Source organism: Arvicanthis niloticus, chromosome 11 (assembly GCF_011762505.2).
Source record: "Arvicanthis niloticus isolate mArvNil1 chromosome 11, mArvNil1.pat.X, whole genome shotgun sequence".
In the NCBI taxonomy this organism is placed as follows: domain Eukaryota; kingdom Metazoa; phylum Chordata; class Mammalia; order Rodentia; family Muridae; genus Arvicanthis; species Arvicanthis niloticus.
In genome coordinates, this window is record NC_047668.1 from 49,873,357 (window position 1) to 49,901,224 (window position 27,868).

General features: G+C 41.8%; 1 protein-coding gene across 1 annotated transcript; it reads right to left on the minus strand.

The window, feature by feature from the left end:
- Positions 1 to 8,965: 8,965 nt before the first annotated feature.
- On the minus strand, positions 8,966 to 27,496 carry Laptm4a (lysosomal protein transmembrane 4 alpha). Its single transcript, XM_034514284.2, has 7 exons — positions 26,856 to 27,496; positions 15,515 to 15,635; positions 12,962 to 13,038; positions 12,750 to 12,872; positions 11,580 to 11,675; positions 11,045 to 11,143; positions 8,966 to 9,569 (listed from the first exon to the last, which is right to left on the minus strand). The coding sequence occupies exons 1-7, from the start codon at positions 27,189 to 27,191 to the stop codon at positions 9,495 to 9,497; spliced, it is 927 nt and encodes a 308-aa protein (XP_034370175.1). The 5' UTR covers positions 27,192 to 27,496; the 3' UTR covers positions 8,966 to 9,494.
- Positions 27,497 to 27,868: the final 372 nt, after the last annotated feature.

Genomic DNA, 27,868 nt, shown 5'->3' on the forward strand with positions numbered 1-27,868 from the left:
CCTTTCACTGGCCAAGAAAACTTGCTGTTAATTTTTTTTTTTTTTTTTTTTTTTTTTAAGGATAGGCCCCACAGATTCTAGCATCATGAATAGGATGCTTTCAGCTCAGTTTTAGATATTCATAAACATTTAAACTTATAGTACCAGGAATAGTAAATCAAACATACACTTCCCCCAGAGAGCCTCCGGTTTGCTGGAAGAACACACACTTCCTCTCTGGAAGAATGATCAGCACAGGGCTGGAAACTGCTCAAGGGATCTTCAACTCACTGTAAGAGGGAAGATGCACACTGTTAGGGGAAAGCGATGGGTTAGAAAAGTGGCCTGGGTGAGTAGGAAGGCTTCTAACAGCAGGGGAAGAGAGCTGAGCTGGATTACCAACCATGGCAATGAGCATGCATGAGTCTCAACAGATCCAATCCAGGCTTTCTGCCATGATTGTTGCCTTTCTACCATCCACCCACATGATAACCTGACGATCATGTCTCCTACAGATTATGCAACAGCTAAGAGGTAGAAGTAACTGGTGCCCTCCGGGTGAGTGGATACACAGAAGATGGTATCTGCATATCTTTACTATTGCTGCCGTGAAACACCATGACCAACGTAGTATTGGGAGGAAAGGGTTTGTTTGGCTTGCATTTCCACATTGCTGTCCATCATTAAAGAAAGTCAGGCCAGAAACTCAAAAAAGGCAGGAACCTGAAGACACGGGCTGATGCTTACTGGCTTGCTTAGGCTGCTTTCTTATAGACCCCAAGACCACCAGCTCAGGAGTTTCTCCACCCACAATGGGTTGGGCCCTCTCACATCACTCACTAATTAAGAAAATGTCTTACAGGCTTGCCTATAGCCGGATCTTATAGAGGCATTTTCTCAGTCGACACTCTCTCCTCTGATAACTCTAGCTTATGTCAAGTTGACAAAACTAACCAGTACACTGCATACATGAATACTAGTAAGCCTTCAAAATAAGTTCCTGATGCAGGTTACAACATGGATGAATCTTGAGGACGAGTTGCAAGGTGAAATAAGCCAGTCACAAGGAGGCATGTTTGCAATGATACCATTTCATTTGTAAGGACTATCTAAAGTAGTCAAAACCTGTTTGCACTGAAACAATAGAAGGGTGGTTCCTGGGAACCAGGGAAGGTAGGCAGTTGGAGTTGTTTAGTGGGTATAAGCTTTCCATTCTGTAAAATGGGAAGTTGTGAAATCTGGTCCCAGAGTAATATGAACACACTGCTGTTGTTCGAACGTGTACCCTTCAAGTTCAAGAGTTGGGAACTTAGTCCTCAAGGTCCTGTATTGATAATATTTAAGGGTAGAGTATTTGGGAAATAATTACACCTAAAAGAAGTCATGAGGGAACATTGCCATGATGGCATTAGTGGCTTTATAAGACGTGTTGGTCTGATAGCGGGCAGTGGTGGCGCACGCCTTTAATTCCAGCACTTGGGAGGCAGAGGCAGGCAAATTTCTGACTTTGAGGCCAGCCTGGTCTACAGAGTGAATTCCAGGACAGCCAGGGCTACTCAGAGAAACCTTGTCTCAGAAGACAAAAACAAACAAACAAATAAATAAACAAACAAAAAAAAGGTGTTGGTCTGGAGAGATGGCTTTGGTGGGTGAAGTTCTTGCCACACAAGTATGAGGATCTGAGTTCTGAACCCCAGAATTCACACAGAGCTCAGTACAGTCGTACATATCTGAATCTCAGCACTTCTACAATAGGACATATCCACAGACAACAGGGAGAGCCTATCTCAAACAAGGCTGATGGTCAAGAACTACACACTAGAAGTTTTGACCTCCACACACATGATGTGACAAACCCATGCCTTAGTTACATACATGAACACAAACACACACACAAAGGAAAGAAGAGAAAGCGGCTGGGGATGTAGCTCAGTAAAGTGTTTGTTTAGTATGCATGAAGCCCTGGGGTTGATCCCAGCACCATATAAACCATGCAGGCTGATACATCCAGGCATACATAAAGGCAGGAAAATCAGAGTTCAAATGTCATCCTCTACTACATATCAAGTTCAAAGCCAGCAGAATCTCTCAAAGGGGGCTAGGGAACAGTAGACAAAGACATGAGCCAACTTGCTGTCCCTCAACATACTCTTGAATATAGGCACCAGGAACACAAGGACGTTTGAACTGTTCACTGCCCAACTTCTAGAAACTGAACCTTAGCAGATGAAGGCTCTTGGTCAAAGATAAGACTGAGATGCCAGAAGGCAGCAGTTTCTGGAACAGGGCTGTTTTGACTTACTGTGGCAGGGTGGTCATCAGGCGTGATAGAGTGTTTGCAGAAGAAACAGCCTGGCTCTGCTTTTTCAGAGGAAAGGCTTTGCTCTGTTCCATCTCACAGACTGACAACAGACTGCTCTGTGTTGGACATCAGTGCTACACAGTGGCCTCCCTTGACCTTCTTCAGCAAGGAGTTGGCTCCTCGGCCACCACTAGGCTCCCACTGGTGTAAAGTAACACCATGACAATGGCCTGATTTACAGTTGCCTGTGAGCAACTATAAAAAAAAAATGACTTATTTAACCAAGACTAAGGAATAAATTATGGGTAGTTTTCTTTTAAAATGTATTTAATTTTAATGCTTCTGTATTGACCTTTTTTGTTATTTTTTATTTCTTTAGAACTTTTTTTTTTGAGATAGGGCCTGTGTGGCTCTAGCTGGCCCAAAATTAGTTATATAGATCAGGTTGGTTTTGAACTCACAAAGATGGGCCTGGCTCTGCCTCCCAAGTGCTGAGACAAAAGGCATGTGCCCCCATGCCTGGATAAGATTTGTTTGTTTTTATTTTATGTGTATGGGTGGTGTGTGTGTGCGTGTGTGTGTGTGTGTGTGTGTGTGTGTGTGTGTGTATGTGTGTGTCTGTGTACCACATGAATGTCTGGTACCTACAGAAGCTAGAAGAGAGCACAGATCCGTCTAAACTGAAGTTAGATGATTGTGAGCCTCCACCTAGATGCTGAGACCTGAACTCTGTCCTCTGCAGAAGTATGCACTCTGAACCATCTCTCCAGCCCACTCCCTACTTCCCTGATTTATACTGTACCAACTATATTAGAACTTGTATCTTCAGGTAGACTTCATCTACCAGCCCTCCAGGACTAATTCTCAAATCTGTAAATTATGTTTGTAACTCTCTTATGGAACTCTCTGCTTAACAATCACAAAAGTGCTTTTCTCAACACATCTAAGAGTGAACTTCACATCTTCCTCCATAACCAGGTCTCTCTCCTTTCATTCCACTATTGCTCTGGCCACACAGGCATGACCCAACCTTGACATCTCTGATGGTTCTTCCTAATGCCAACATTCTGGTGTTAAATAATCCCTAAATCTTGTAGCCACATCTCCTGCTTAATCCAACTCTCAAGAATGGTCTCAAATCACCCCATGAGAAATATATCTTTATTTTTCTAGCCAGACAGGATGCCTGAAGGAGGGATCAGAGAGAACAGAAAATATACTTAAATAAATGATGGCTAGGGGCTGGAGAGATGACTCAGCGGTTAAGAGCACTGACTGCTCTCCTAGAGGTCCTGAGTTCAATTCCCAGCCACCACATGGTGGCTCACAACCATCTGTAATGGGATCCGATGCCTTCTTCTGGTGTGTCTGAAGACAGCTACAGTGTACTCATGCAAATAAAATAAATAAATCTTTTTTTAAAAAGAAATAATGGCTAAAGAATTTCCATACATGATGAAACCCACAGATCTGAAGCCCTCAATGAACTCCAGGCACAGTTAAGACCACAAGGCCAACCTTAAGGAACATCATAGACAAATCGATCAAAATCAATGCTACAAAAATGTTTGAATTGCTTAAGGAGGGAAAATGTTCTATACAGAGTAGAACAAAAGTCAGTAAATTTCTCTTTAGAAACAATGTGTCCAAGAAGACAGTGAGGCAGCATCTTTTATACCCTGCAAAAATAGCTTTAGAAAGCAAGGATAGAATAAAGACATGGCAAGACCTATAAAAGCCAAAAAAGAAAAAAAAAATCTATCATCAGCAGAATCACCTGTAAAAACATGTCAAAGGAAGTTTCTCCAGCAAAGGAAAACTACCACCAGATGGGAAAGGAATGCATTGTGCTGCAAAAGTTAAATTAAATGGTACCTACATCCTTTTATGATTAATCTTCTCTTTAAATGACAACTATTTAACCAAAAATAAGAAGCATATAAGATCAAAGGAGGAAGGAGTCTGTGATGATGCTCTTTGTAGTCTGAAAGCCATAGGAGCTGTCCATGGGCCAGCCATGAATATAAACAAGGTATCTGGGGCCGCCAGCATGAACCATGACAGATTGATTCAAAACCTAAGAGACAAGAAACGAAGTCACTCTTTCTTTGGTTTCCAGGTCAAATACTTTATTCCCTCTTGGCCATTCCCCGGTGGTGGCTTGCTCTCTCACACACCTCAAGATAATATTTGCAGAGTGATTTGTAGGCAGCCAGCCCTCCTGTCCATCACCTTGATTGATCTTCAGAACTAAGAGAAGTACATAAGTCAGGATTTACATCTTCCTGGTTTTACAGAGGAACTGAGGCCTGTCATCCTGAATACACTTTACAGGGTCAGACTGAATAACCCAAAGAAGACAGGAACTGATTGATGTTAGTCCTACAACCCCACTCCCCACGGTCCCACACCCTGTGCTCCTCCTCCTACACCCAAGCTGCCTCCCTCATGTGCTTAGAATCCCACAGTATTTGGTGACATTTATCCTGAGTCAAAGTTAATTTCCCAAAACCGAAATCACATTTCTAGAGAACAGACCAACTTCAGAAAACAAAGGAGCAGGTTTGCCTTTAGGTCAGTGCTTAGGCTAATTTGTAAGTTCTCTTAAAACAGTGGTTCTCAACCTGTGGGTTGTGACCCTTTTTGGGGGTTGAACAACCCTTTCACAGGGGTCACCTAAGACCATCCTGCATATCAGATATTTACATTATGGTTCATAACAGTGGCAAAAGTATAGGTTATGAAGTAGCAATGAAAATAATTTTGTGGCTAAGGGTCACCACAGTATGAGGAACCGTATTAAAGAGTCACAGTATTAGGAAGGATGAGAACCACTGTTTTAAAGCAAAGCAGTAGACATGGCATAGCATCCTTTGCCTGCAGGACACACTGAAACAATTAGTCTCAGAACAAAGTAAGTTCTGTGATGACTGGATGACTGTGAACATGTGAATCACAGATAAGAGAAAAAATGTATGACTATCAATGGAAAGACCTTTGGTTCTACAGTTCAAGAACATTAAATATCAGTTTAGTCTATGTGCAGGTTCATTTCCAATGTATTTTTGAAAGTTATCAGCAGAGACAATTGTCTTACTTAGTAATCATACTGCCCCTACCTCAGCTTTGATTATGGTGTCCTTGACAGAAACTTAAGACTTCTGCATATGCAAATTGTTTGCTACAAGGGACCCAAGGGCAGGAAGGCATGAACTGCCAAGGAGTTGGGTGTCAGGTGCTAAAGGGGGAGAAACCAGGCAGAAATTAAAAGGGGAGGGGGCAGGCTTCTTTAACAAAAGCCAGTTAGCCAAACAACTGAAACAACACCCAATTTACAGTTTACCTAACTTACTGGAAATGGCTCCAAACACCACCCACTTTATTCAACCTTACTTGCTAAAATCGCTACTAAGTGATAATTTGTCTTCAACACCACAGTATGTCCATAACTACCTTTCTTCAGTATTCACCATGCCTGCCTTTGTGCAGAGTGCTTTACATCCTGTGCTCCTTCCTCTTGGGGAGCTGTGGGGTGTAAAGCTCACAGAGGATAAGAAGTCTACCCATGCTCAGACAGGAAGTTAGTGGCAGAATGCAGATTTAAAATCACCTTAAAATAAGTTCTCTTCACAGCCAACCTTACAGTAGCTGCTGGTTTCTGGCTATGGACAAGGAACTATATGCAAGCAATGTCTTTTCTCTTGCTCTCTCTTGTTGCTGAAATAGGATCCAAGGTGACTCCAGCTCACTATGTAGGTGAGGCTGACCTTGAACTTCTGATCCTCTTGTTTCCACCTCAGAATACAGGCATATGCCACTATTCTGTCTTTATGTGGTGCTGGGGACCAAACCCAGGGCATTGCACATAGTAGGTAAGCACTGCACGTAGTAGGTAAGCACTCTACCAACTAAGGCACATCCCCAGCCCTTGTTTGTTTGTTTGTTTGTTGCCATTGGTAATTACAACTGAGAGGTTTTTTTAAACTGTCACCCTGATGATGAGACCAATATAAAGCAGCATGGAAAGTCAGTTCATAACTCTCATCTGCTCAGGTCTACTGAGAGACATAGCAGTATGTGGTTAGTCCAAAGCCTCCCTGAGCTTTCCCCACTCCCCTCATGTTCCTGCAGGCCACCTGTCTGTTTGTAATGTGCATCCTTTCACATTTCAGGTCTTTCACACCATTTTCTAAATGACACCTTTTAATGGTGCTTAAAATGTACCCCCTATGCCCCATCTCCAGCCTTCTTTACTCCAAAGCTGTATCATTAACATATATTTCATGTCTCCCCGCTCCCCAAGATTTTAATTTTCCTTTTTATTACGTTCCCCCGTGCACCTGAGCAAGATTTATGCTTGGGTTTAAAATTTTGCACAAGGTCACACAAGTATGAATGAAGGAGCACACTAGACAACCCCTAAAGCGACCCCTCCATTACTCCAAACATGTGACAGATGCTTAGGGAGAAGGCTGTTTGAGGAAGAAGTGTTCCACCCAATACACGGGCCTTCTGTAGAGCCTGGAGCCACATTTATAGTGGCAAGAGAAAATTGGGGTGAGGCAAGAAGGCCAAGATACAGGTAAAAGGTTCTAGAAGAAACTGAACAACAGAACAGAGACAAACCTTACAAGGTACAGAAAGCTGAGCTTTGTAGTTTTATCATAGTTTACAGCTACTCTTCATCGGCCTTCTTATGTGTACACTGACTGTATACCCCTCACTGTGCGAGCTTCATGCCCATTAGTAACTATGGCCCTCTTCCTACAGCTCTAGAAACCATGAATTCAACCCCTGGGTTGTACAGATTTGACTATCTTAGGGGTCCAGGTGGGTGGGATTATGCAGATGTCTTCCTGTGACTGGTTTTTCCATCTGTTGCTTATCACAGAACCCTTCTTGTTTAAAGGCTGAGTTCTGGTAAGATTCTTTTCCCATCCAGATGCATTTTTTTTTTTTTTTCACACACTGGTTTTCTATGAAGTGCTGTGACCAGGAGGGCTTGCTTCTCTGGAACCTTTTTCAATCGCTGTTGTATTAATAGCAGGAAGTAGGATTGTTTGGCTATTTCTGATATTTTGGGGCTTCCATTTTCTTCATAGCAGCCACAGTCTGTTAGATGACACAAATAGCTCAGTGTGTCCAGACACTTGGTGCAATCTTAGCACTAAGAAGGGGAAAGCATCCAGCTAGCATTTCAATATTGCCAAGCATGGACTTCAACATAGAATTAGAAACAGAACAAGGACTTTGTCTTCCCTGTGTGGGTCACATCCCACCCCCCACATGCACCACCACCACCCACCATCCATAGGCCAACCTGTCTGGGTACTTATATGTACCCTAGGTGGCCTTGACCACACTCCCACAAGCTGGAATTAGAGAAATGAGTCACCACGCTCAACTTCACATTTCAAATCATCATCTCAAATTCAGTTCCAGTAACCAGAATAATTAAGAACTTTTAAGCCAAAAGACACATACAGTGGTGGTCTGAGAATCTGAGGAACCCAGATGCAGAGACGTAAGTCAGAAATCCCAGTATTGAGGCAGTTCAGGCCAACCTAGACTACAACATAGTGAGACCTGAGACCAAACAAAAATCACCCTCAAATGATTTTCTCTGGGGGAGAAAAGCCACTTAGCACTGTTCCAAGTCACAGTGCAACAGATTATTATACCTTTTCAGTATTGCTGGTGTGGAACCTACTGTCATACAAAAGGATACCAGTTATGCATGGTACCCAACTTAATAAACAACTGCTAGTTCTGTATTTACTGCTTTAGTAGTGCATTCCTCACTAAAAAGCTCCACTGGCAGCAGCCATGTCACCCAAGTACCAGGTTGATAATCTTGGCTGTAGGAGTTGAAGATAGCCTGGGCTACAAGAGAGAACATTAAAATCCCCCAATCAAGGAATAGTTACATGTAGACTTCATGTGGCACTGTGGTGCTGCACCCATGCAAAACTGTTGGATTTTCTGCATTAGGGCCTTTTCTTTATGATCAAAGCCTGAGCATGCTTGCTCACTTTCACCCAGTCCTTGCCCCTAGCATGGCTGCTTACAAATACAATGACTTTTTCCTTCTCTCCCATCTTCTTCCTCTGGGCAGCTAAAGACGGACAAGCCTGCCTGCAATATTTTCTCAAACTCTAATAAAATGGCAGTATTTCAGGATTCCAAATCTCCTCTCCCAGCCCCCCAAAATCATACTAGGCTTCCAGTGCACCAGCCATCCGAGTGTCTGAAACTAAATCCTGGCTTAATCACCCTCAAGTCAATCCTTGGAGGCTAAAGGGTTGGGGGCAGCAGGACACACAAAGAACAATGCAACAAGCCAGTGTGTACAAACACTTGAGAGCCTACTGAGAGTCTAAGGGACTTTAACTGTCCTGGCTTTTCTCCTTGAAATGCTCCTGTACAGTGGAATCACGCTCTTCCTCTGCCTAAAGGGCACTAGCCTCACTTCTCCCTGACTCCTCTCTTGTTTTTACTCCTCTATCATCCTGTATTCAGAAACCAGGAAAGGACTTTCATCACATTAGAAAAGAAACAACAACAAAACAGGTCAAATTTTTAAAATGACAAACTACCCAGCAACACTTCTCCAAACATATTCCTATCAGGGACAGGATCACTAAAAGTTGTAGCACAAACATTAGGCACATTTAAGGACAATGGTAAAATTTAAGAGCTTTATTAAAGCATTTTATCACAAAGATGGAAACGTACAAATGAGAAGCATGCAACCACCATCCTCCAGTCAAGTCAAAATGCTTTTTATTTCTCCTGTTTCATAGAGCTGGAAACTGCAGCTCTTAAAGCCAACTCAATTCATCTTAAACACTGTGTTCACTCTCCGGAAACTGTTCAGGACATCAAACATCCAAAACATAAACCATTATACAAAGAAAGTGCAAAGTTAAAAAAGAAAATATGGAGACCCCTTCCTCCTCTACCCCCAGTTAAAGGCTAACAATGGCACTTTGCTCTTGCTTAACCTAGATTGTCTTCAAGAAGTTTCTAAAATGTGATACTTAACAACAAGTTTTTAATAAATGTCCAAAAGCTCCTTAGTGTTTGAAAATAAATGCTCAGACAAGACAGTGCACTTTATATCAAACAGGTCTGAGAGCCCTGCATTGCAGCTTTCTGTTAAATAAACAAGACAAGAAGCTGGTATAGGCTTTATTGACAAGGCAGGATGTCCTCAGGCAGGCAGGTAAGGAGGCGGTGGCTCTTTCTCAGGAATCTTCACAGCCATTTCATAGGTTGGCAAAACGTACTAAAGAGAGAAAAGAATCATGTCAGACAATGTCACTTTAAATTCTTTTCTAAAGTAATCAGCTTTCAGACTCTACGTTCTAACTAGGAACATACAACCCTGAGGAAAATGAAGTTAGATTAACAATTACCGAGACAACAGACCATATTAAGCAGGTTGAACCCCACCCTCAAGATCAAGATCGCCACAACTGTATGGCTAGGTGGGTGGGAGGATGGATGGAAGGATGGATGGACAGATAGATGGATTGGATGGATGGATGGACAGATAGATGGATTGGATGGATGGATGGACAGATAGATGGATTGGATGGATGGATGGACAGATGGATGGATTGGATGGACGGATGGATGGATTGATTGGATGGATGGATGGACAGATGGATGGATTAGATGGATGGATTGGATGGATGGACAGATGGATGGATTGGACGGATGGATGGACGGACGGATGGATTGGATGGATGGATGGATTGGACGGATGGATGGACAGATGGATGGATTGGATGGATAGATGGACGGATGGATGGATTGGATGGATGGATGGACAGATGGATGGATTGGACGGATGGATGGACAGATGGATGGATTGGATGGATAGATGGATGAGGATGGGAATGGAAGAATGGATGGGTGTGATAGATAGATATAAGACAGTCAGAATTAGAATTCTTCCTCTGCACTAACCTGGAAGATAAACTGACATGCTAGCCCATACATATATTTAAAAAATATAAAGGATCTCTTAACAGGCAACCAATAAAGTTCCAGTGCTAATTGTATTTCAAGGGCTGAGGATCTGGGGGAAGAGGCCTCACTAACTGCTCTATAGGAAGCTGCCAGTGTCTCAACTTTTATAACAATTTGTACTTAAAGAACAACACCCTTCTACCCTGCCCTTCAGGATACTAGAAAACCTTTATAAAGTTCACTCTAGCCTAAGGACCTCCAAGTGACAGACTGGCTCAATATGGGCCATGTGTATCACATATGCTGAAACCTGCAAAGACAGCAAAGAAGCAAACAAGGTTCTGAGAGGTGGGCTCAGCACTCAGATGCCATCACAACCATCTCCCCAAGGCCCAGGCTTGGATCTTACAGGTGTATACACACACACGCACACGCACACACATGCACGCACGCACGCACGCACGCATGCACACACACTCATTAGCCCACCTCCCTTTCAATTCCCACAAGTCGATTATGGATATTCCTAGCTCATATCTGTCCAGAAACACCTGTGGGGACCACTAAGAAATAAACCTAATAGTCAAGCTGGATAAACAGTGCAAAGAGCTCTAGCCCTGTGTGCACAAGATTCCTGGTGGGAAATGCTGAATCTTAAACACTCGTGGGTTCAAGCTATTCAAGTTCCAAACCACGGTTAGAGAAAAGAACAGAAAGTCAAGCCCCACATTCACTTCTGGATCCATCATTAAGAGTGAAAGTTTAGTGAGTCAAATAGTAGTTAACCTGTGGAGGTGCTTCAAAGGCAGGGTACACGGCAATCTCCGGCACATTTCTGTTGTTGATGTATTTGTAGCAGTTCCAAACACAATTGATTAGGTAAGCCTGAAAGGAGAACCAGAGCTTAGCAGGCTGCTCTGGGAGCAGAGGACCATCATCTCTTCTGCACTGTCTGTGGAAAGGGACCTATACAAGCCCGGCTCACTCCTGACTGGCTCTCATTTAAACATCACAAGTTTCTCACAGAGACTCTAGCTAGAGACTTACTTAGGTCTGCTAACCAACACTGTGGAGGAAATCCCTGTGCTCAAATGTGAGGAACTTTAATTTCCCTATAAATCATGAACGAACCACTTTTGAAAACACAAAAGTTCTAAGTACTCACTGGACACAAGACAGGGAGGACCCATCCCTTAAATGCAGTGACACCATCACTACAAATCCTACATCAACTACGATCCATATAGAGACAGAACTGGAAAAAGGTTTACTAAGCGACAGTCTCACCAGGCCCCCCAAGAGAGAATCACAAGCTCCTTACCTTAAAAATGATGAATACCACAAAGAACACAAGAACAATGAACAGGAGGCAGCTGGAGTCTAATGCCAGGAGGTCATCTTTGTAGGGGAAATCAGGCTGTTAAACACAAAAGCACTGACACTTACACCACACACTTGAACATTTTAAGAACACAACAAAGGGCAGCAACAGTCAAGAGAGACAGGCTACTGCAAATCTACACAAGAATGCAGTACACCCGGAACCTTACCATCAGCGGACTAGTCACATCAGTCTGCCTGTTCAATATCTGAGATAACTAAAAGGTCTGAACAGAGTTAATATTCATTTTACTGGCCACTACTTTCTATCTTTGTGCTTTTGACAAGATATAACCACTTGTGTAACACCCCAACTTTGTCCTGGATCAGAAAGTCAGGAGGAACTGAGATTGCTCAGGTTTCCAGGACCATAGTGTTCCATGAAGAAAAGTAACTTTTCTAGGAGTCAAATATTGGTCTCAACTCTTCATTAGAGGTTAAAAAGAACACATGCCACTGTTTACAAGCCAGGCAGAAGGACATGATTTACTGCTGACAGACTCACTGTGCTGGAAAGAATCTGCCGCACTCATCTGACTCTGGACAAGTCAGGAGAAAGGCATTAGAAGGGAAGGAAGGGTCTAAAACTGGCCAGCAGAGGACATACCTTCTAATGAAAAGGACTAAGCCAATCAAACAGAGGGAGAAAACACCAAAGACTGTTATTAAAAAAAAAAAAAAAAAAGCCAGCTTTCCTGAACAGCTAAAGTTTCCTACACAGGGCTACAGCAGGCATACCAACATAGTAGGACTAGGATAGTGTAAGCACATCAACAAAGGACTAGGGTACAGCAAGCATACAGACACCTGCTACCATTCTGATAAAGATGAAACACCAATCCCTTAAGAAGCCCAACTACAGTCGAATATTTTACTGAAACACAATTAATTCATCTCTTCCACACTAACTGTCTTTATGGACTTCTTGTGCTGTCCAAACAGTATGGTACAACAATCATTTATTTCTATCTTACAGGTCTTAACATGGGAATGATTTTAAGATACTGTATGTACAAAGCAAAAAGCATTGAAAATAGTACCAAGGCTGCCTCAGGATTTCAATGAAAATGTTTTACTTAAGTAGAAATGTTTAAATAGCACACACACTTACCAACTGATCCAGATATTCTTTGATTCTTGGCAAGTAAGTGAGAGAACTGATGGCCACCAGACAACTGAGAACAAAGTCAAAAAGTCGGTAGCAGAAGAAAGGAATCAGCCAGCCCACTTGATACTGCAGAGGCAAAGGACCACTTAGTATACATATACAGTCACTACCCATGGTAAAGGTCAAATGAGGAGAGCAAAATATGGCAAACTTACAGAAATGGCTCCATAAACCAGCATTGAACTGATTATAAACATAAGAACAGAGACGGCAAAAAGAACGCAGGCATTATCTAAGAAAACAAAAACAGAAATCTAATTAAACTAAATTCTTCATAACAAAATTACGCTTTAAAATGTTTCTGTGTAAATTAACTGCAATTGTTTTCAAAATTGGCCCTCAAAAGATCTAAGAGTGAGGGAAAAAACCTAAGCCTGACATTAAGAAGTTCTGAGAAACTTACACGTGCCTTTCCATGTTAAACAACTCATTGACTCTGTAGGATGGAACATGAGCCATGTAAATATAGGAAAACCCGGTCCCTTGTGCCTCTACATGTCTAAGTGCAAAGAGACAAAATCTGACAGGCAAGTTGCAACACATGCAGAGGCAATGAAAAACTATGAAAGAATCCATACAAGTTGGGTTTGTGAGACGAGGGCGTAACTGGAAAAAGAAGTTGCTGTTTGCTTAAGACAGATGAGTTACACACAGAAAACCACAGATCTACCTCTTGCTTTGATAAGATTACAACCTAAAATTCAAAGTTCTCCATTAATCCCACCCCAGCGTCTCACACCTTTAATCCATGGCTTCCTTTAGTTTGCCCTCTCTCCCCATCACACATCTGTTCTTCTCAACTTTTCCCTCAGTGTGCATTAACTCATGTTCACCATTCACTCGTGTTCTCTTCAGAACACACACAAATAATCCCAAACAACATTAGACCACACTTGACTGGGTGAGTATCTCACAAGCCACAGGTGATCCTGTGACTCTGGACAGACACCAATCAACTAAAAGGAGCCAGGATGTGGAGAGCTCGCTCTGCTTGCTGCTCTGCAGAGCAAGGTTCCCAGTACCCATGTCAGGCCGCTCACAATCGCCTTAACTGCTGTTGCAGAAAACTGGACCCCTCTGGCTTCCAGGCACCTGCACTCACATGCCCATCCTCCTACACATACACATAACTGAAAACTTAAAAGGAAACAAAAGGGCACCAATAATGAAGATATTAGATATTTATACAAATAATCATATCACTGAGCATTGCAACTACAACCAGTATGTAACGTTAATTACTGGATCATATCAGAGTACCCCCATTGTTAAGTATTTAAAAGTTCTTCCTACTGAAAGATTAAGATATAAAGTAAGACCCTGTCTCAAAAAATGGAGGAAGGTAGTAATAAAATTCTAAAATTTGGTTTATTATTATTTGGGCAGGAGGAAGTTCAAATAAAAAAAAAAAAACTACTTGTGAAAAATATCCCAAAAGGCTATTCCTTGCCACTCCTCTCAGAGTCAAAGTCACAAGGATATATTTAAAAAGGATGAGAAAACTTTTCACTAAAAACAGCAGCAAAACGCAGTATAAATGCCCATCGGTTGTTTTCATTCTGTTCTGTATTTATAGCCACATAGTTCTTCTTGGCTCCTGGAAAATAAAGTTATCCATGAAGACAATTATTTAACAAAAATTATCTAACGAAAGAAAGAAAAGAAAAAGAAAAAAAAGAAAGACACAAATCAGGGCTGGAGACAGAAGGCTCAGCAATTACGAGGTTCAGGGCTGCTGCAGAGCAAGCAGGTTTGGTCCCTAGCACCCACACAGCAACAGACAGACTGCAGTTCACATCGCCCTCCCTCATGCGTGCACACACACATTCAGGCAAAGCACTCACACATAAAGTAAAACAAAAAAAGGAAGACACAAATCTTCATCCTTGGATCACAGGTAGCCACAAATATAAAGAAGTTCAAAACTTCATATTCAAAGTTAATAAAATCTAAAATCCTGGAAATTAAGATCTATAGTATTATAAACACACTTGTGATCTGGGAACGCTTTTCTTAACTGAAATTTAAAAACTAAGCATGTAGACATTGTAATCCAAACTGAGACATAATTTTCTGTGTAAGTATTAAATTTATGATATAATTATATATAATAATATAAACTCAACTGGAATAATTTTATACCTGTATTTTAAAGAGAAAACTGGCAATGAAAAATAATTGCTATTAGGGAATAAATCAGTTTAAAAGGACAATTTCTATGAATGTTCTAGGGTTAGTCCATTTTTAATAGTGGTGTTAAATCTCTTTCCACATAAACAAGAGAACCATACACTGGATTTTACACTCTATGCTAAGAGTCCACCTGATCTACACACCAATTTCTGACCCTGGCTATACATCACTGAAGGCCCTCAAAAGTCTCAAACCATTTTTATTTCCCATTTCTCTGTTTGGTCTCTAGAGTCAAAGCACACATACAACCTACTGTCTACTGTCCATTACATATTCTTGTCTAGAAATGCTCTACTGCAGCTCTTGCTCAACACCTTTGGGAAGTCATCAAAATACTTGACAGTCTCAATAAAGAGTTTAAATAACACCTAGCTTGATACTATGCAAAGTATTTAGCCATTTGAAGAATAACTCAAGCACAATTTTATCAATAGTCCTCTAATATTCATATGTAGACTACAACTGACTTTATATATAAAAATTTGGCAGTAATATCTTTTAAAGTAAAAACTTACCAGCCATTCTCTCAGATGAATAGTAATTACCAATGACTTCATACTGAATGTTGACAGCTGGCATGGAATTTGGATGAGTTACCTCCACAGTCAGCAAAATTGCCATCAACAGGTTGACCACCTGAGAAAGAAAACACCTTCCCATTAGCTCTTACCAGCGAAGAGTCTTCACAGACTCTCTGGATGCTGTGTTATATTTAATACTATTTCACCTTCAGTGACAAGGTTATGAAATAGGAGACACTCAGATAAAACATGTATTACCACTGTGAGGACATTTTAAAAGTTATAGATTATATAAAGATGCATAACCCTATGCTAATGCCAATAAACCAAATAAAATGCACAGAAAGTAAAATTGGGGACTCACTATAGTCTGTTCATGTTCAGAGGTACATATTTCCTCACACAGCCATCAGAGACTTGTCAGTTCAGTTCCCACATGCAGATGCCTTCCACTCCTCCACAGCACCCCCGTGCGCTTTGTTCAAGTTTAAGACAGTCCCTTCCCTCTCCCTGCATTGACCTTCATTCTACCTTGAGTCACTGTGTTTATCTAATACCCAAAAGCAGCTTCCAAACACTGTACTGACCAAGTACTCAGGTCCTCAAACCACCCCTCTAGCTTTCCTCTTTGTATAAGTTTCAGTGTAAGGACAAGTTCACCAATCTAGCTCACAATTCCAAAGACAACTGTACTGGCTTTGTACAGTTTTGCAATATCATACAAGAGTAACTCTACACAACACCTATTTGTTTTTCCTACACTTGAGCCAATAAGCTACATGCAAACTGCAATCAATGTATCTGCAACTAAATTCATCGTTACATTCCTGCCCACCATGATTTCCTAGATCTAGATTTTGACATCCTACAGATTAATTCTCTCTAGTTTCTTCATTCTAAAATGTAATCATCATGAAATAAGTCTCTATTTAAGACACACACACACAGGAGCTAAGGCTTATCTTGAATCACTGCCAAACACGTTACTGAAATCTCATCCTAATACCATGAATTCCCCTAGTCTTAGCAGAGATAAGAACCCCATTTTAAAAGAAGGTCCATTCTGCAGAGCCTAGTTGTGGTCCCTTGCAGTTTCTCAGGAGGTTTGGCCTGCAAGTATCACAACAGTCCAGTTGAAGATTCAACATAGAAATCAGTCAAGTCTGAAGATAATACTAACTCCATAACCAAACTTTACAGAATTCACCCTCCTCCTTTTGGAAGTCCAAACATTTGACACACCCGATATTCTATCAACAATATCTGAAACTACTCTTTCCTGTCCACCCTAAATAAAGGATGAACAATAATGCCCAAGAAAGGTATTTTCTTACAGCAGGCCAAGTCTTCAAACATTTGGTAGAGAAACAAGCCACATTTTATTTCCAAGTTAGGCATGTTATCTTGTGTTGGGAAATTAAGTTTGAAATTCATTCAGCAAACTCTTGCTGAGCAAATTATCATCCTAGTTAAAAAAAAAAGTTTCGCATGGCACAGAAAAACATTCATGTTAAGAAAAATATGCAAAACTAACTACCAAATGAAAGAAATGAAGTACCAAAACTACTTGCGGGGGGTGGGGGGGAGGAGGGGGTTAAATATATTCTATCTATCTATCTATCTATCTATCTATCTATCTATCTATCTATCTATCTATCTATGTGTGTGTATATATGTGGTTGTATACATGCAGTCCACAAGTCTAAAATATTTTTATCACATATATGACTCTTTAAAAGCCGTTTTTCTTCTATAAAAATGCCATCAAGTTTTCCCCTGTCCTTGCCTAGTATTATTAGCAACATTCCCAAGTTGCTTTCACTGAGGGGCAGCAGTTTCCAATGACAGGACCTGTTCTGATAAAGCAGTACTGCGACCCTAAGCACTTACCACTGAGCATGTATATAAAGCTCAACTACTAAACTCCTGTTGGTGTTTTCAAGAAATTAAAACTAACTCTAACTCTACAGTTTAAAAAGTCTTTAAGGTATTCTACTACATACAAACTATTCCAAAATATTTGTGACTTTTATCGTACTGTACTCAGGAAAGAAGGCTGAAAATAAGGCTTGTAAACCTAGTACCAATGCCAGGTAGAACACAGCACGTGTCAACAACACAGCAAAGCACCTCCCGCTTGAGAAACAGACTTTCAAAGCCTTCAGTATACATCATATGAGTAAATAAGCAGGAAGAAGACAACGTAGAATCCTTTATTCGGTAGAAAGGAACAAGTTCAAGTCCAGGGAAACATTCAGGCCCAGGCAAGCACTTTCTCCTTGTTTTTTCTTTAATGACATTTGCACACCTTTATGGAGTATAGTGTCATGTTTTAGAACACTTATTCAGCATGTACTGGTCAAATCAAAACATATCATGCCATAACTTTAAAACATTTCAGTTTGTGGTGAAAACATACTCACCTTTATTACTTTCAGATTTTTTTAAATGTAATTTTGACAGCTGAAATCACCCTCTGTGCAAGGAAACACTAATCATACTCCTATCCTGATGCTTACTGGCCCCTTCTCTTGCCTTTTAGTTTCTGTTGACCTCTACCTTGTCCATAAATTAAGCTACTTTGTATTCTGAAAGTAAATCATTTATTTGCCTTCCTGTAGCTTAATTATCTCAGTTGTATCTTCAGTTCTATCCATGTTGCTGCAAATGTCAATTTGGTTCATTACCACCAACAGTGCCCATTGTGAAGACCTTGTTTTCCTTATCCGTTGATATCAACACACCTCAGCTCACTCCCTACCTCATCTACTGTGAACAGTACTGCAGTAAGCATGGGCTGCAACGGACCTCTGATACACTAATTTCGTTTTCTGTGGGTAAATAACCATTAACTAGTAGGACTTCTGGGTTCTATGACAGCTCTAACCTGAGGAGCCTCCATATGGTTTTCCCACAAGTGTCTATACTACAGCCCCGTACAGTGCAGGTCTTCCTTTCTCCAACATGTCATTTTTTAGTCTGGCTGACTTGCATTCACTCACTGGATGAGATACTATCTCATGACTCAGGGGTTTTCATGTATGTGTTGGTCCTGCTTATCTTCTTTCGAGAAATGTCTACTCAGCTGCCCCCTTTTAAACCTGACTGTTTGCTTTTGTTGTTGGGTTCTTGATATACTTTAGGTATTAATCTCTTGTGATAAAAGTTTAAGGAGTAGTCCTGCCATTTCTATAGACTGCTCACTGATTCTGATTCTTTGGCAATAAAGCAGCTTTTCAGTTTGATGCAATCCTCTGTGTGTATATCTGTTTTCTTTTGTTGCCTATCCATTTACATTCTGAAATAACAGTTTCTTGTTCAGACTATCCTGGTTGTGTGTGTGTGTGTGTGTGTATACGCACACGTGTGCGTTCCCTTTGTCAATTAGCACAGGCTAGTCACCTGGGAAAAGGGACTCTCACTTGAGAAAATCCCTCAATTAGATTTTCCTGCAGTCAAGTTTTTAGTTCATTTTCTTGATTAATAATTGGTATGGGAGGGGAGGGCCAGCTCACTGGCATGGTGCTACCAGACAGGTGGTCCTGGATGGCATAAGAAAACAGGCTGAGGGCTAGAGAAATGGTTCAGCAATTAAAAGCACTGACTGCTCTTCTAGAGGTCCTGAGTTCAATTCCCAGCCACCACATGGTGGCTCACAACCATCTGTAATGGGATCTGATTCCCTCTTCTGGTGTGTCTGAAGACAGCTACAGTGTATTCATATACATAAAATTAATTCTTTTAAAAAGACCAGGGGGAGGGGGGAGAGGGGAGAAAAGAGAGGGGAGAGGGGGTAGGGGGGGGAGAGGAGGGGAGAGGAGGGGAAAGGGGGGAGAGGAGGAAGAGGGGGGAGAGGGGGAGAGGGGGAAGAGGGGGAGAGGGGGGAGAAGGGGGAGAGAGGGGAGAGGGCACGTGCACAAGCAAGCAAGTGCAGGGTTAGCAAACCAGTAAGCAGAGATTCTCCACAACCTCTGCTCCAGCCTAGATTGCTGCCCTGACTTCCCCTTTATGATGGACTTGTTATGTGGAACTGTAAGCAAAAAGTCCAATCTATTTTTGTTCCAGGACTAGGCTGTGTTGGTTACGAAAGCTTTACATTTTGAAACTGGACAGTGTGATACTTCCAGCTTTGGTCTAATGCTTTTAGTTGCTTTTAGTCATGTGTTTCATCACAGTAACTGGAACCCTAAGACACAGATTTATGTCAGTGCTCCCCTATATTCTCTCAAGGGTTTAGTCTCAATTTTACACTCAAGTATTTTCTAATATTTAAGTTGGCTTTTTTTTTTTTTTTTTTTTTTGAGAGCAGGGTCTAATACATGCCATCTTCCTAGGAGTATTCACTAAAGAGAATGTGCTTGCCCAGATGTGTAGCTCTGGCACTTCTGTTGAGAATCACTTGGCTGTGGGGAGTGTGGGTTTATTTTAGGGTTCTCTATTCTTTTCCATTGGTCTCCATATCTATTTTTGTACCAGGACTAGGCTGTGTTGGTTATGATAGCTTTACATTTTAAATCTGGAACGTATGATACTTCCAGCGATGGTCTTTTTCTTCAAGACTTCTTTGGCACAGCCTTAAGTGATCCCATTCAACTTTTAGGAACTGTTTCTCCTAGAAGTGAAAGACAACATAATAGGTACTACTTTACACTTACAGATCTTTTTGGGTACAAGAGCATCTAACAATACCAGTTCTGACTCATGACTACAGGTTCATTATTTGTAACAACCTGTGCAAAGCCTCTGTGGATGTTTTATTCCTATTGTAGATTAGATTCTTTCACCTCCTAGTTAAAGTTACTCTTAGGAGTGTTTGTTTTGCTTGCTTTGCTTTTTTTAGCTATGACACGTGCTTTCCTAATTTCTCTTTCAGATAGTCCACTACTGGTACATAAACATACTATTTTTGAACTTGTTTTATTATTCTTTAAATTTATAAATTCTGAGGTTTTTTTTTTTCAGATTTCAGGTATATATACATACATATATGATTGTATCATCTGCATATACAGAGTCTTGACTTCCTCCTTTCCTATCTCTAAGCTCTTCTATCTGTTTCCCTTACCAAATCCCTCTGGCTAGGACTCCTCTGGCTAGGACTTTCAATACTATGTTGACAAGGAAGCACCATTAATTTGGCTTCTGATCTTAGAGAAGAGCTAATCTGGTATGATACTAGCCATCAGGATTAGATGGCTTTTATTGTGTCGTATATCCACTTTAAGAATAAATATTTTCAACTATTATGTATGTAGATGTTTCGCCTGCATGCCTGTCAGTGTGCCACTTGTATACCTGATGCCTGGAAGAAGCTAGATGCTGTCGGATCCCTGAGCTGCAGTTATGAAGTTGTGGGTCACCATTCGGATATTGGGAATTGAACTCTTAACCACTGGGTCATCTCTTCAGCCCCACTTTTTTCATTTGAGAGGATGGTAAAATATATCAACTATTTAACTGCAGCTACTAAAATGATCATAGGGATCTGGTTTTCTATTCTATGTATAGACTACATTTACTGATTTGCACGGGTTGAACCATCCTTGAATCCTTAGGAGGAAACCCACTTGATCCTAAGGATTTACTTTATGATGTGATGTTGAATTCTGTTTACCAGTGTTTTATTGAGAATTTCTGCACTGTTCTCAGAGATACTGGCCTAGAGTATTTTATTTAAGAGGTTTTTTAAAATTACTGTTTGTTTGCTACATGGAAAATAATTTGGAAAAATAGTAGTGGCATTTTGAATATTCTGTAGAATCTACTGGTGAAATAATCAGACTCTTCTTTGTGGGAAAAGTCTTTACTCCTGATCCAATCACACTACTTGTTCTATTGTGGCATTCTTCTTATGTCCCATCTTCTGGTATTCTCCTTATGGCCCATCTTTGACAGGCCTACGTTTTCCAATTTATTGACAGATAGTTCTTTGTACTAATCTCTTAAACTCCTCTATGTTACTCTAGTATCAACTGTATCATTACCTTCCTCATCTCTGACTCTGATTTTATTTTTGTTTCCATTTTAGCCTACCTAAAGGTTTGAAAACTTTTCAAACACTTGCAGGCAAAGTGAGCCATGCCTATAATCCTGGTACCTGGAAGGCCGAGACAGGAGGAGCACTGTGAGTCTGAGGCCAGCGAAGGCTACAAAGTGAGCTCTGCAGAAGAGCATCTAACAAAACAAAAACTAAACATTTTCTATTTTGTGGCCTTTTTAAATTGTTCTATTTCTGCTCTTATCTTTTATCTCTTCTCTCCTCCTACTGGCTTTGGGTTAGTTCTTGTTTTCCTTGATAAGAAGTATCATTGATTTTCCACCCGTCTACTTCTGATGTAGGCACCCCAGGGCTGTGAACTACCTCACTGATTTTGCTATGGCTCTGGGTCTGAAACACTTTTTACTTTTTTACTTTTACTTTTTTCAAGAAAACTTAAATTTGTCCTTTTAATCTAATCTCTTCTTTGTCCATTATTTGGAGAAATGCAGTTTCACTTCCAGGTTTTGACATCACTTCCCCCATTCCTCCTATGATCAGGAAAGTTACTCTGTATGATTTCAGTTCTGAAAAAATTGCTCAAATTGATTTGTAGCCAACATCTATCCTGTAGAATGGGAAACGCCGTCCCTGGAACTCACAATGAAAGCCATATAGAGCTACATGTGGTGGTCCACACCTATAGTACCAGCACTCAGAAAGCAGAAAGAGGTAGATCCGAGCTGAGGCCAGCCTGGTCAAATACAGACCAAGCAGATAGCTTACACCCAGAAAAATAAAGCAAGCTTATCCAGTGATACCTGTCGATAATCCTAGCACTTCTACTGTGTGTCAGATGGGATATACAGAATGGAGGACTGCCCTAAAGCTCAGAGGCCAGCTACCCTGGAGTAGGCAGCCTAGCAGAAAACTTTAACAGGAGAGGCAAGAACGTTTTACCTAATCCATACACTCAGCATGACACATGCATGAAAACACACACGTGCACACGCGCGCGCACACACACACATACTCTTAAACCTAAATCTTACATCAATTACCCCAAAGATGGACTTGCGGGAGGAATCACTAAACTATTTTTTTAAATGTGTTTTATGTGAATGAGTGTTTTGCCTGCATATATGTATGTTCACCATTTGCATACCTGGTTCTCTCAAAGGCCAGAACAGGTTGGATCCCTGGGAACACAAGTTATTGATGGTTGTGAGTAGCCATGTTGTTGCTGGAAACAGAACCCAGGACCTCTGCAAGAGCAGCCAGCACTCAACCACTGAGCCACCTCTCCAGCCCACAAATTAGCTAAGGGGGTAAAAAGACTTGCAACACAGGCCTGGTGACATGAGTTCAACCTTCAGAACTGACAGAGGAGGAAGAAGAGAAGTTCCACAAAGCTGTCCTGTGACCTCTACCCTCTCCACATGTACACATAACATACATGAACACATATAGTAATAGTACATTTTAAAAAGATAAAAATTTTTTTTTATTTCTCTGATTCATGTCCTTTAGCCACATGGTCTTCTTTCTGTTCCTAAGTGCACAGTCAGCCACTGTCAGATAATCACTAGTCACTCATTCACATTCATATTCGCCTCTGAAACAACTGGGTTGCACATAGGAGAAAACATGTTTCTTTTTTTTATTTTATTTATATGAATATTCTGTAGCTGTCTTCAGACACACTGGAAGAGGGCATCAGATCCCATTACAGATGGTTGTGAGCCACCATGTGGTTGCTGGGATTTGAACTCAGGACCTCTGGAAGAGCAGTCAGTGCTCTTAATCACTGAGCCATCTCTCCAGCCCTAAAAAGAAATTTTAAGTGAATAAAAGTGCAGAAAAACACTTCAGAGAGAAGAAATAGGAAGTACTGAAATCACAAAACAATGTGGGGAAGACACAATCTGCCAGCTATAGCTATTTAAAGAGCCAGGACTAATGGGTAAAGGTCCCTGTGGCATGAGAAATCTGTCTTCACTTCTTCCTAACACTAGGTTACTTAAAGCTAAACCATCCATGAGAAAGTCCACCTCTGGTCTACAGAGTGAGTTCCAGGACATCCAGGGCTACACAGAGAAATCCTGTCTTGAAAAAACAAAACAAACAAAGTACAGAACAAAAATACACATTTGTATCATGAAGGCTATTTCCTCAGACTTTTTAATTCCATATTCATCATTTAGTACATACTTGAGTTTCTATCTCCTAAGAATTTTTTAAAAACTAATCTGGCTTCAAATGATAAAGAAGTAAACTTGAAGAATACAGAAAGTGAAGCCTGAACTCATTCTAAAGTCACATATTACTTAAGCACTTCTCTCACATTTAAACCACTAAATGCAAACTCTTCAGGGTTAGTACCTTTGGCACATATAACCGATTCTGGTGTTATGTCCCACAGGACTATTATTCAATACCAACTATTAACACTTAAGGGTTTGGTTTTGTTTTAGAGATAGCATCCTATGTAGCCTAGGCTGACCTACTGCCAGGACTGAGTTTGAATTTCTGATCCTCCTGATACCACCTCCTATTAATGTTAATTCAAGGAATCAATGATATCATTATCAGTTACTGACAGAGTGTCCAGGCTCAGCAGAAGGAAGGGCTGTGCCTCCAAGTTTCAAACACCACAGAAAAAAAAATCATAAATGCAGGCCTTGGTCCAAACAACCTGGCTCATCATTTTCTCCCACACAGATCGAGACATACTGTCCCCTGGAACCAAGCATCAGTGCTCATGACAAAGTGGTGAGGAAGGGAACAATGGCAAGGCGGAAATACAGAGGAAAGTTCATTCTAACTGTTGCCATCTTGTGTCTCTGCTGTGGCATTGGAATGCATAATTTGGACAAGACCTCTTTATTGGAGGCATTATACATTGTACTGTTTTCATCTCCTAAGTGCACCCCAACTAGTAGAAAGTTTGTCTTCAAACTACTGTAGAACTAAGGCTTGTACACTTTTTAAAGTCACCAAAAATAACGTACTAAGCAAAACAAATGTTCTTTTCCTCTGATTAGAATCTGCCATCACTGTGTACCTTTCTCCTTTGTGACTGTAAGCTCCATTTTCCTGGCTGTGCTCCAAAGTTCTTTGTGATACCATCACCATGAAGGGATGATGTCATGACCAAAGTAAGCAGAACTAGAATCTACCACGAAGCAAGTAGTAAGAATACAGAAGTCATGCAATGTGGGTGATCTATTCCCTTTGCATGTTCCACTGAAGATGGGCAATAAATAAATCTCTCATATGAATCAAAACAAATCAACTGAAGCAGTTTACAATATTCTAAGCTGAAAGTTGATGCAAGAGAGCTTCTTTTCAAGGGGGTGGGGAGGACTTTTCACACCAAGAACTTCAGTTGTGCTACAGATTTAGATCTCTCAATCACTACTTTGTTATAAAACAAAAACTCTCTTTGGGGCTTGAGAGGGGGAAGCAGGAGGAGAGCACACACTCAGTAGTTAGGAACTGGTTGCTGTCCTGGGTGCAATTCCCAGCACCTACACAACTAACCCATCTGCAAATCCAGTCCTAGGAAAATCTAGCCCCTTGTGGCCTCCATAAACACTGCACATAAGTTACCACAGACAAACATGCAGAGAAAAACACCCACACACTGAAATAAACAAAAACTTAAAGGGAAAAAGTCCTTGCTATAGTTTTTCAATCTGCATTTTGAGTCCCCTGTTCATTTTTATAAACAAAAGCCACAGCGGAAAAACTCCACCTAACAAAGAGTGTAGAGAAATGCTGCTAATATATCTGAATGGCTGAAGGGGTGGGCTTTTTCTTCAAAGGGCTGAAGCCCTTTGTCTGTAAGTGGAGGGATGGAAGAAGAAACAGAAGATAAAGTTTTCAGGCAAGAATTCCAGGCTTTAATCCTATTTTCTTAGCTAAGTTCAAGGAGAGGTCATTTTCTGGGAGAAAGCAAGGAGGGTGGACTTAAGACGATGGGGAAGACATGAATTAATCATTTAAGAGAATGGAAGCGCTGAAGGACAAAGAAATTAAAAATCCATACTCTTAGCAAAAAGGAAAACAAGAGAAAGCTAGATATACAACCCAGCTGACGTCATTAACTAGTCCAGGTCCAGGACTACAGCTCAGTTAACATTCGAAATAGGCAGTTTCCTAAAGAAACTGTGATGTAATTAATTCTACAGAAGCAGCAGGGTGACTTTCTGATACCGAAAATGTGAAAATAACTACAGTGCAAGCAAAGCATCCCAGATTCATGCTTTCCTGGTGCTCTTTTCTAATGTACACTAAAGAGACAAGACTGAAAAAAAGCAGCAATCCTGTGGAGGTCTGATAGTCCCCTGGGGTGGGCTGTGAAACCATCTGCCTCAGGAAGATTTTCATCTGGTGTTCTGCCAAAGTTACTAATGACTTCAAGATACTGGGCGGGGAAGAGTAAGAGAAGGAAGAGAGGACAGGGGGAAACCTCTCCTTTGCTCTTAATATAAGTATCAGAAACGCACAGTATCTCTAACGCTACTTCCTACCCCCTACCCCCACCCTCCACCTCCCACCCCACGACGAAATGTAAGTCATCCAACCAATACAAGTTCCTCAAAGCTTCGGCAAAGTTTAATTGCCTAAAACTACCTTTTAAAAAACAAAATCACGGTTTTGGAAATCGTAACAAGTTAAGTTCAATATAAACAGATACTGGGAACTAATTTTAAAACACACACACACACACACACACACACACAAAGACTTTCTACCGAATCAGGAACCAACAAGCCCGTTCATCTGCTGCGACAGAATCACGCAGATCCTGGAACCCAGAAAAAGTCAGTAGGGACATAGTAGGCTTTCAATAAACATCTCTTCCAAACCAAGGCGGCCTTGGGATGAAAAAACACCTGACAGGCAGGGAGAGGGGTGTATTGTGGAAAATCTGACCACTGTAAATCCTGGCTAACGTCTAGACTCAAAACAGAGGCCTCTCTGGATACATCACCAAACGCCTCAACAAAAACTCCGGGAGCCACCGGAACTGGATTTCGCTTTGTATTCGGACAAAAACCACGTCCGAACTGGCTGCGTAACTGCAGGGCAATAATTGTTTCCACTGGGGGGGTAGAGTGGGGTGGGATGAGGGTTGCGCTCTTCCCGAACCCGAAATAACGATCCTATTCCCCGTCCCCTCCCAAAACCTGGTGATCCCCATCTCCGAAAGTCCCCGGCCTCAGTTCACAGTTAAAAGCACCCCGAAAAGTAGCGCCCCAACAACTTTCACGTCCCCGCCCCCTGCCCCCCGGCCCACTTGTCGCGCAGGCGCACTGGCCTGGTGGCGCGGCCCTGCCAGCCAGCCCTTACCATGTACCAGGTCCCCAGGATGATCGTCCCGGTGCGGACATGGCAACAGCCGCAGCACCGGGTGCTGTAGAACCGGTCGCTGCGGCTCCGTTTGAAAGTCATGGACACCATCGGGAACCTCGCGGGCCTCGTTCTCGCCCAGGCCCCTGACAAAAGCTTTCGGCCCAGCGGTTCAACCCAGACGACTCTGCGACGCCGTCCAAAGCCAAACGACGCGTCTTCTGGCCCGCCCTCGGCCCGGGCCCCTGCCAACTCCTGTGCGCCTGCGCTCTGAGCGCTGGGCGCCGCTCTCGCGGGACCTCGGCTCGTGATCTCTCCCTCCGCCTTCTGCCACATACAGACCAATGAAGAACGGAAGGCCGGGTTACCTGGCTTCTGATTGGAGAAGATGTGAAGATTGAAACAGCTCACGCCCAATCAAAAGTTCAACTATCTCCGGCGCTGTTTGGTCCGGGTGCGCGTGGCTAGGCTTGCAGTCTGGGACTGTATAGATTGAGGGTAGCTCGGTGGTTCACCGTCTCCGAGACGAACTCGGCAACTAGGCGTTTAGTCAGAGAAGGGAGAAACAAGACGGGGTGGGTGGCAAGCAGTTGGGCACGGAGATATTTGGTGCTGTCTTTTGCCACGTTGTCTTTGTCATTGCGATGCCCACGTGACGTATTCGTGCTCTATTGTTGGGCCTGTCGGGGCGTGCCTGAGGGGAAGGGGCGTGGCTACCCTTCTGGCGTGGTCCTCGTGGCTCTGACTAGAAAGGAGGGCTCGCAGTAGGATAAAGGATTGGATTTCTGCCCTTCCCCCATCTCTCTGAAGCCTACTTGGAGGGAGCCAAGAAATACCACTGGACTCTGCCAAAGGCCAAGGGATTAAAGAAAATGATAGCATGATAAAGTGGAAAAACCGCTTAGCTGTTGGGTTTATACAGATAATACTGATTTTTTTTTTTTTTTTGGAAGAGAAAGATTGTGAAGCATTTTGAAAGAGGCCAGAAAAACAAACAAAACGAAATAGGGTGT

What these genes read in the sequence shown, in the direction of transcription:
- Laptm4a (XM_034514284.2), bottom strand. Translation starts at nt 27,191, where the DNA reads ATGTGGCAGAAGGCGGAGGGAGAGATCACGAGCCGAGGTCCCGCGAGA. An exon ending in TCCTGGGGACCTGGTACATG is followed by an intron (nt 15,636 to 26,855) that starts GTAAGGGCTGGC and finishes TTTCTTTCTCAG; the next exon opens with GTGGTCAACCTGTTGATGGC. An exon ending in TGGTTTATGGAGCCATTTCT is followed by an intron (nt 12,873 to 12,961) that starts GTAAGTTTGCCA and finishes TTGCCTCTGCAG; the next exon opens with TATCAAGTGGGCTGGCTGAT.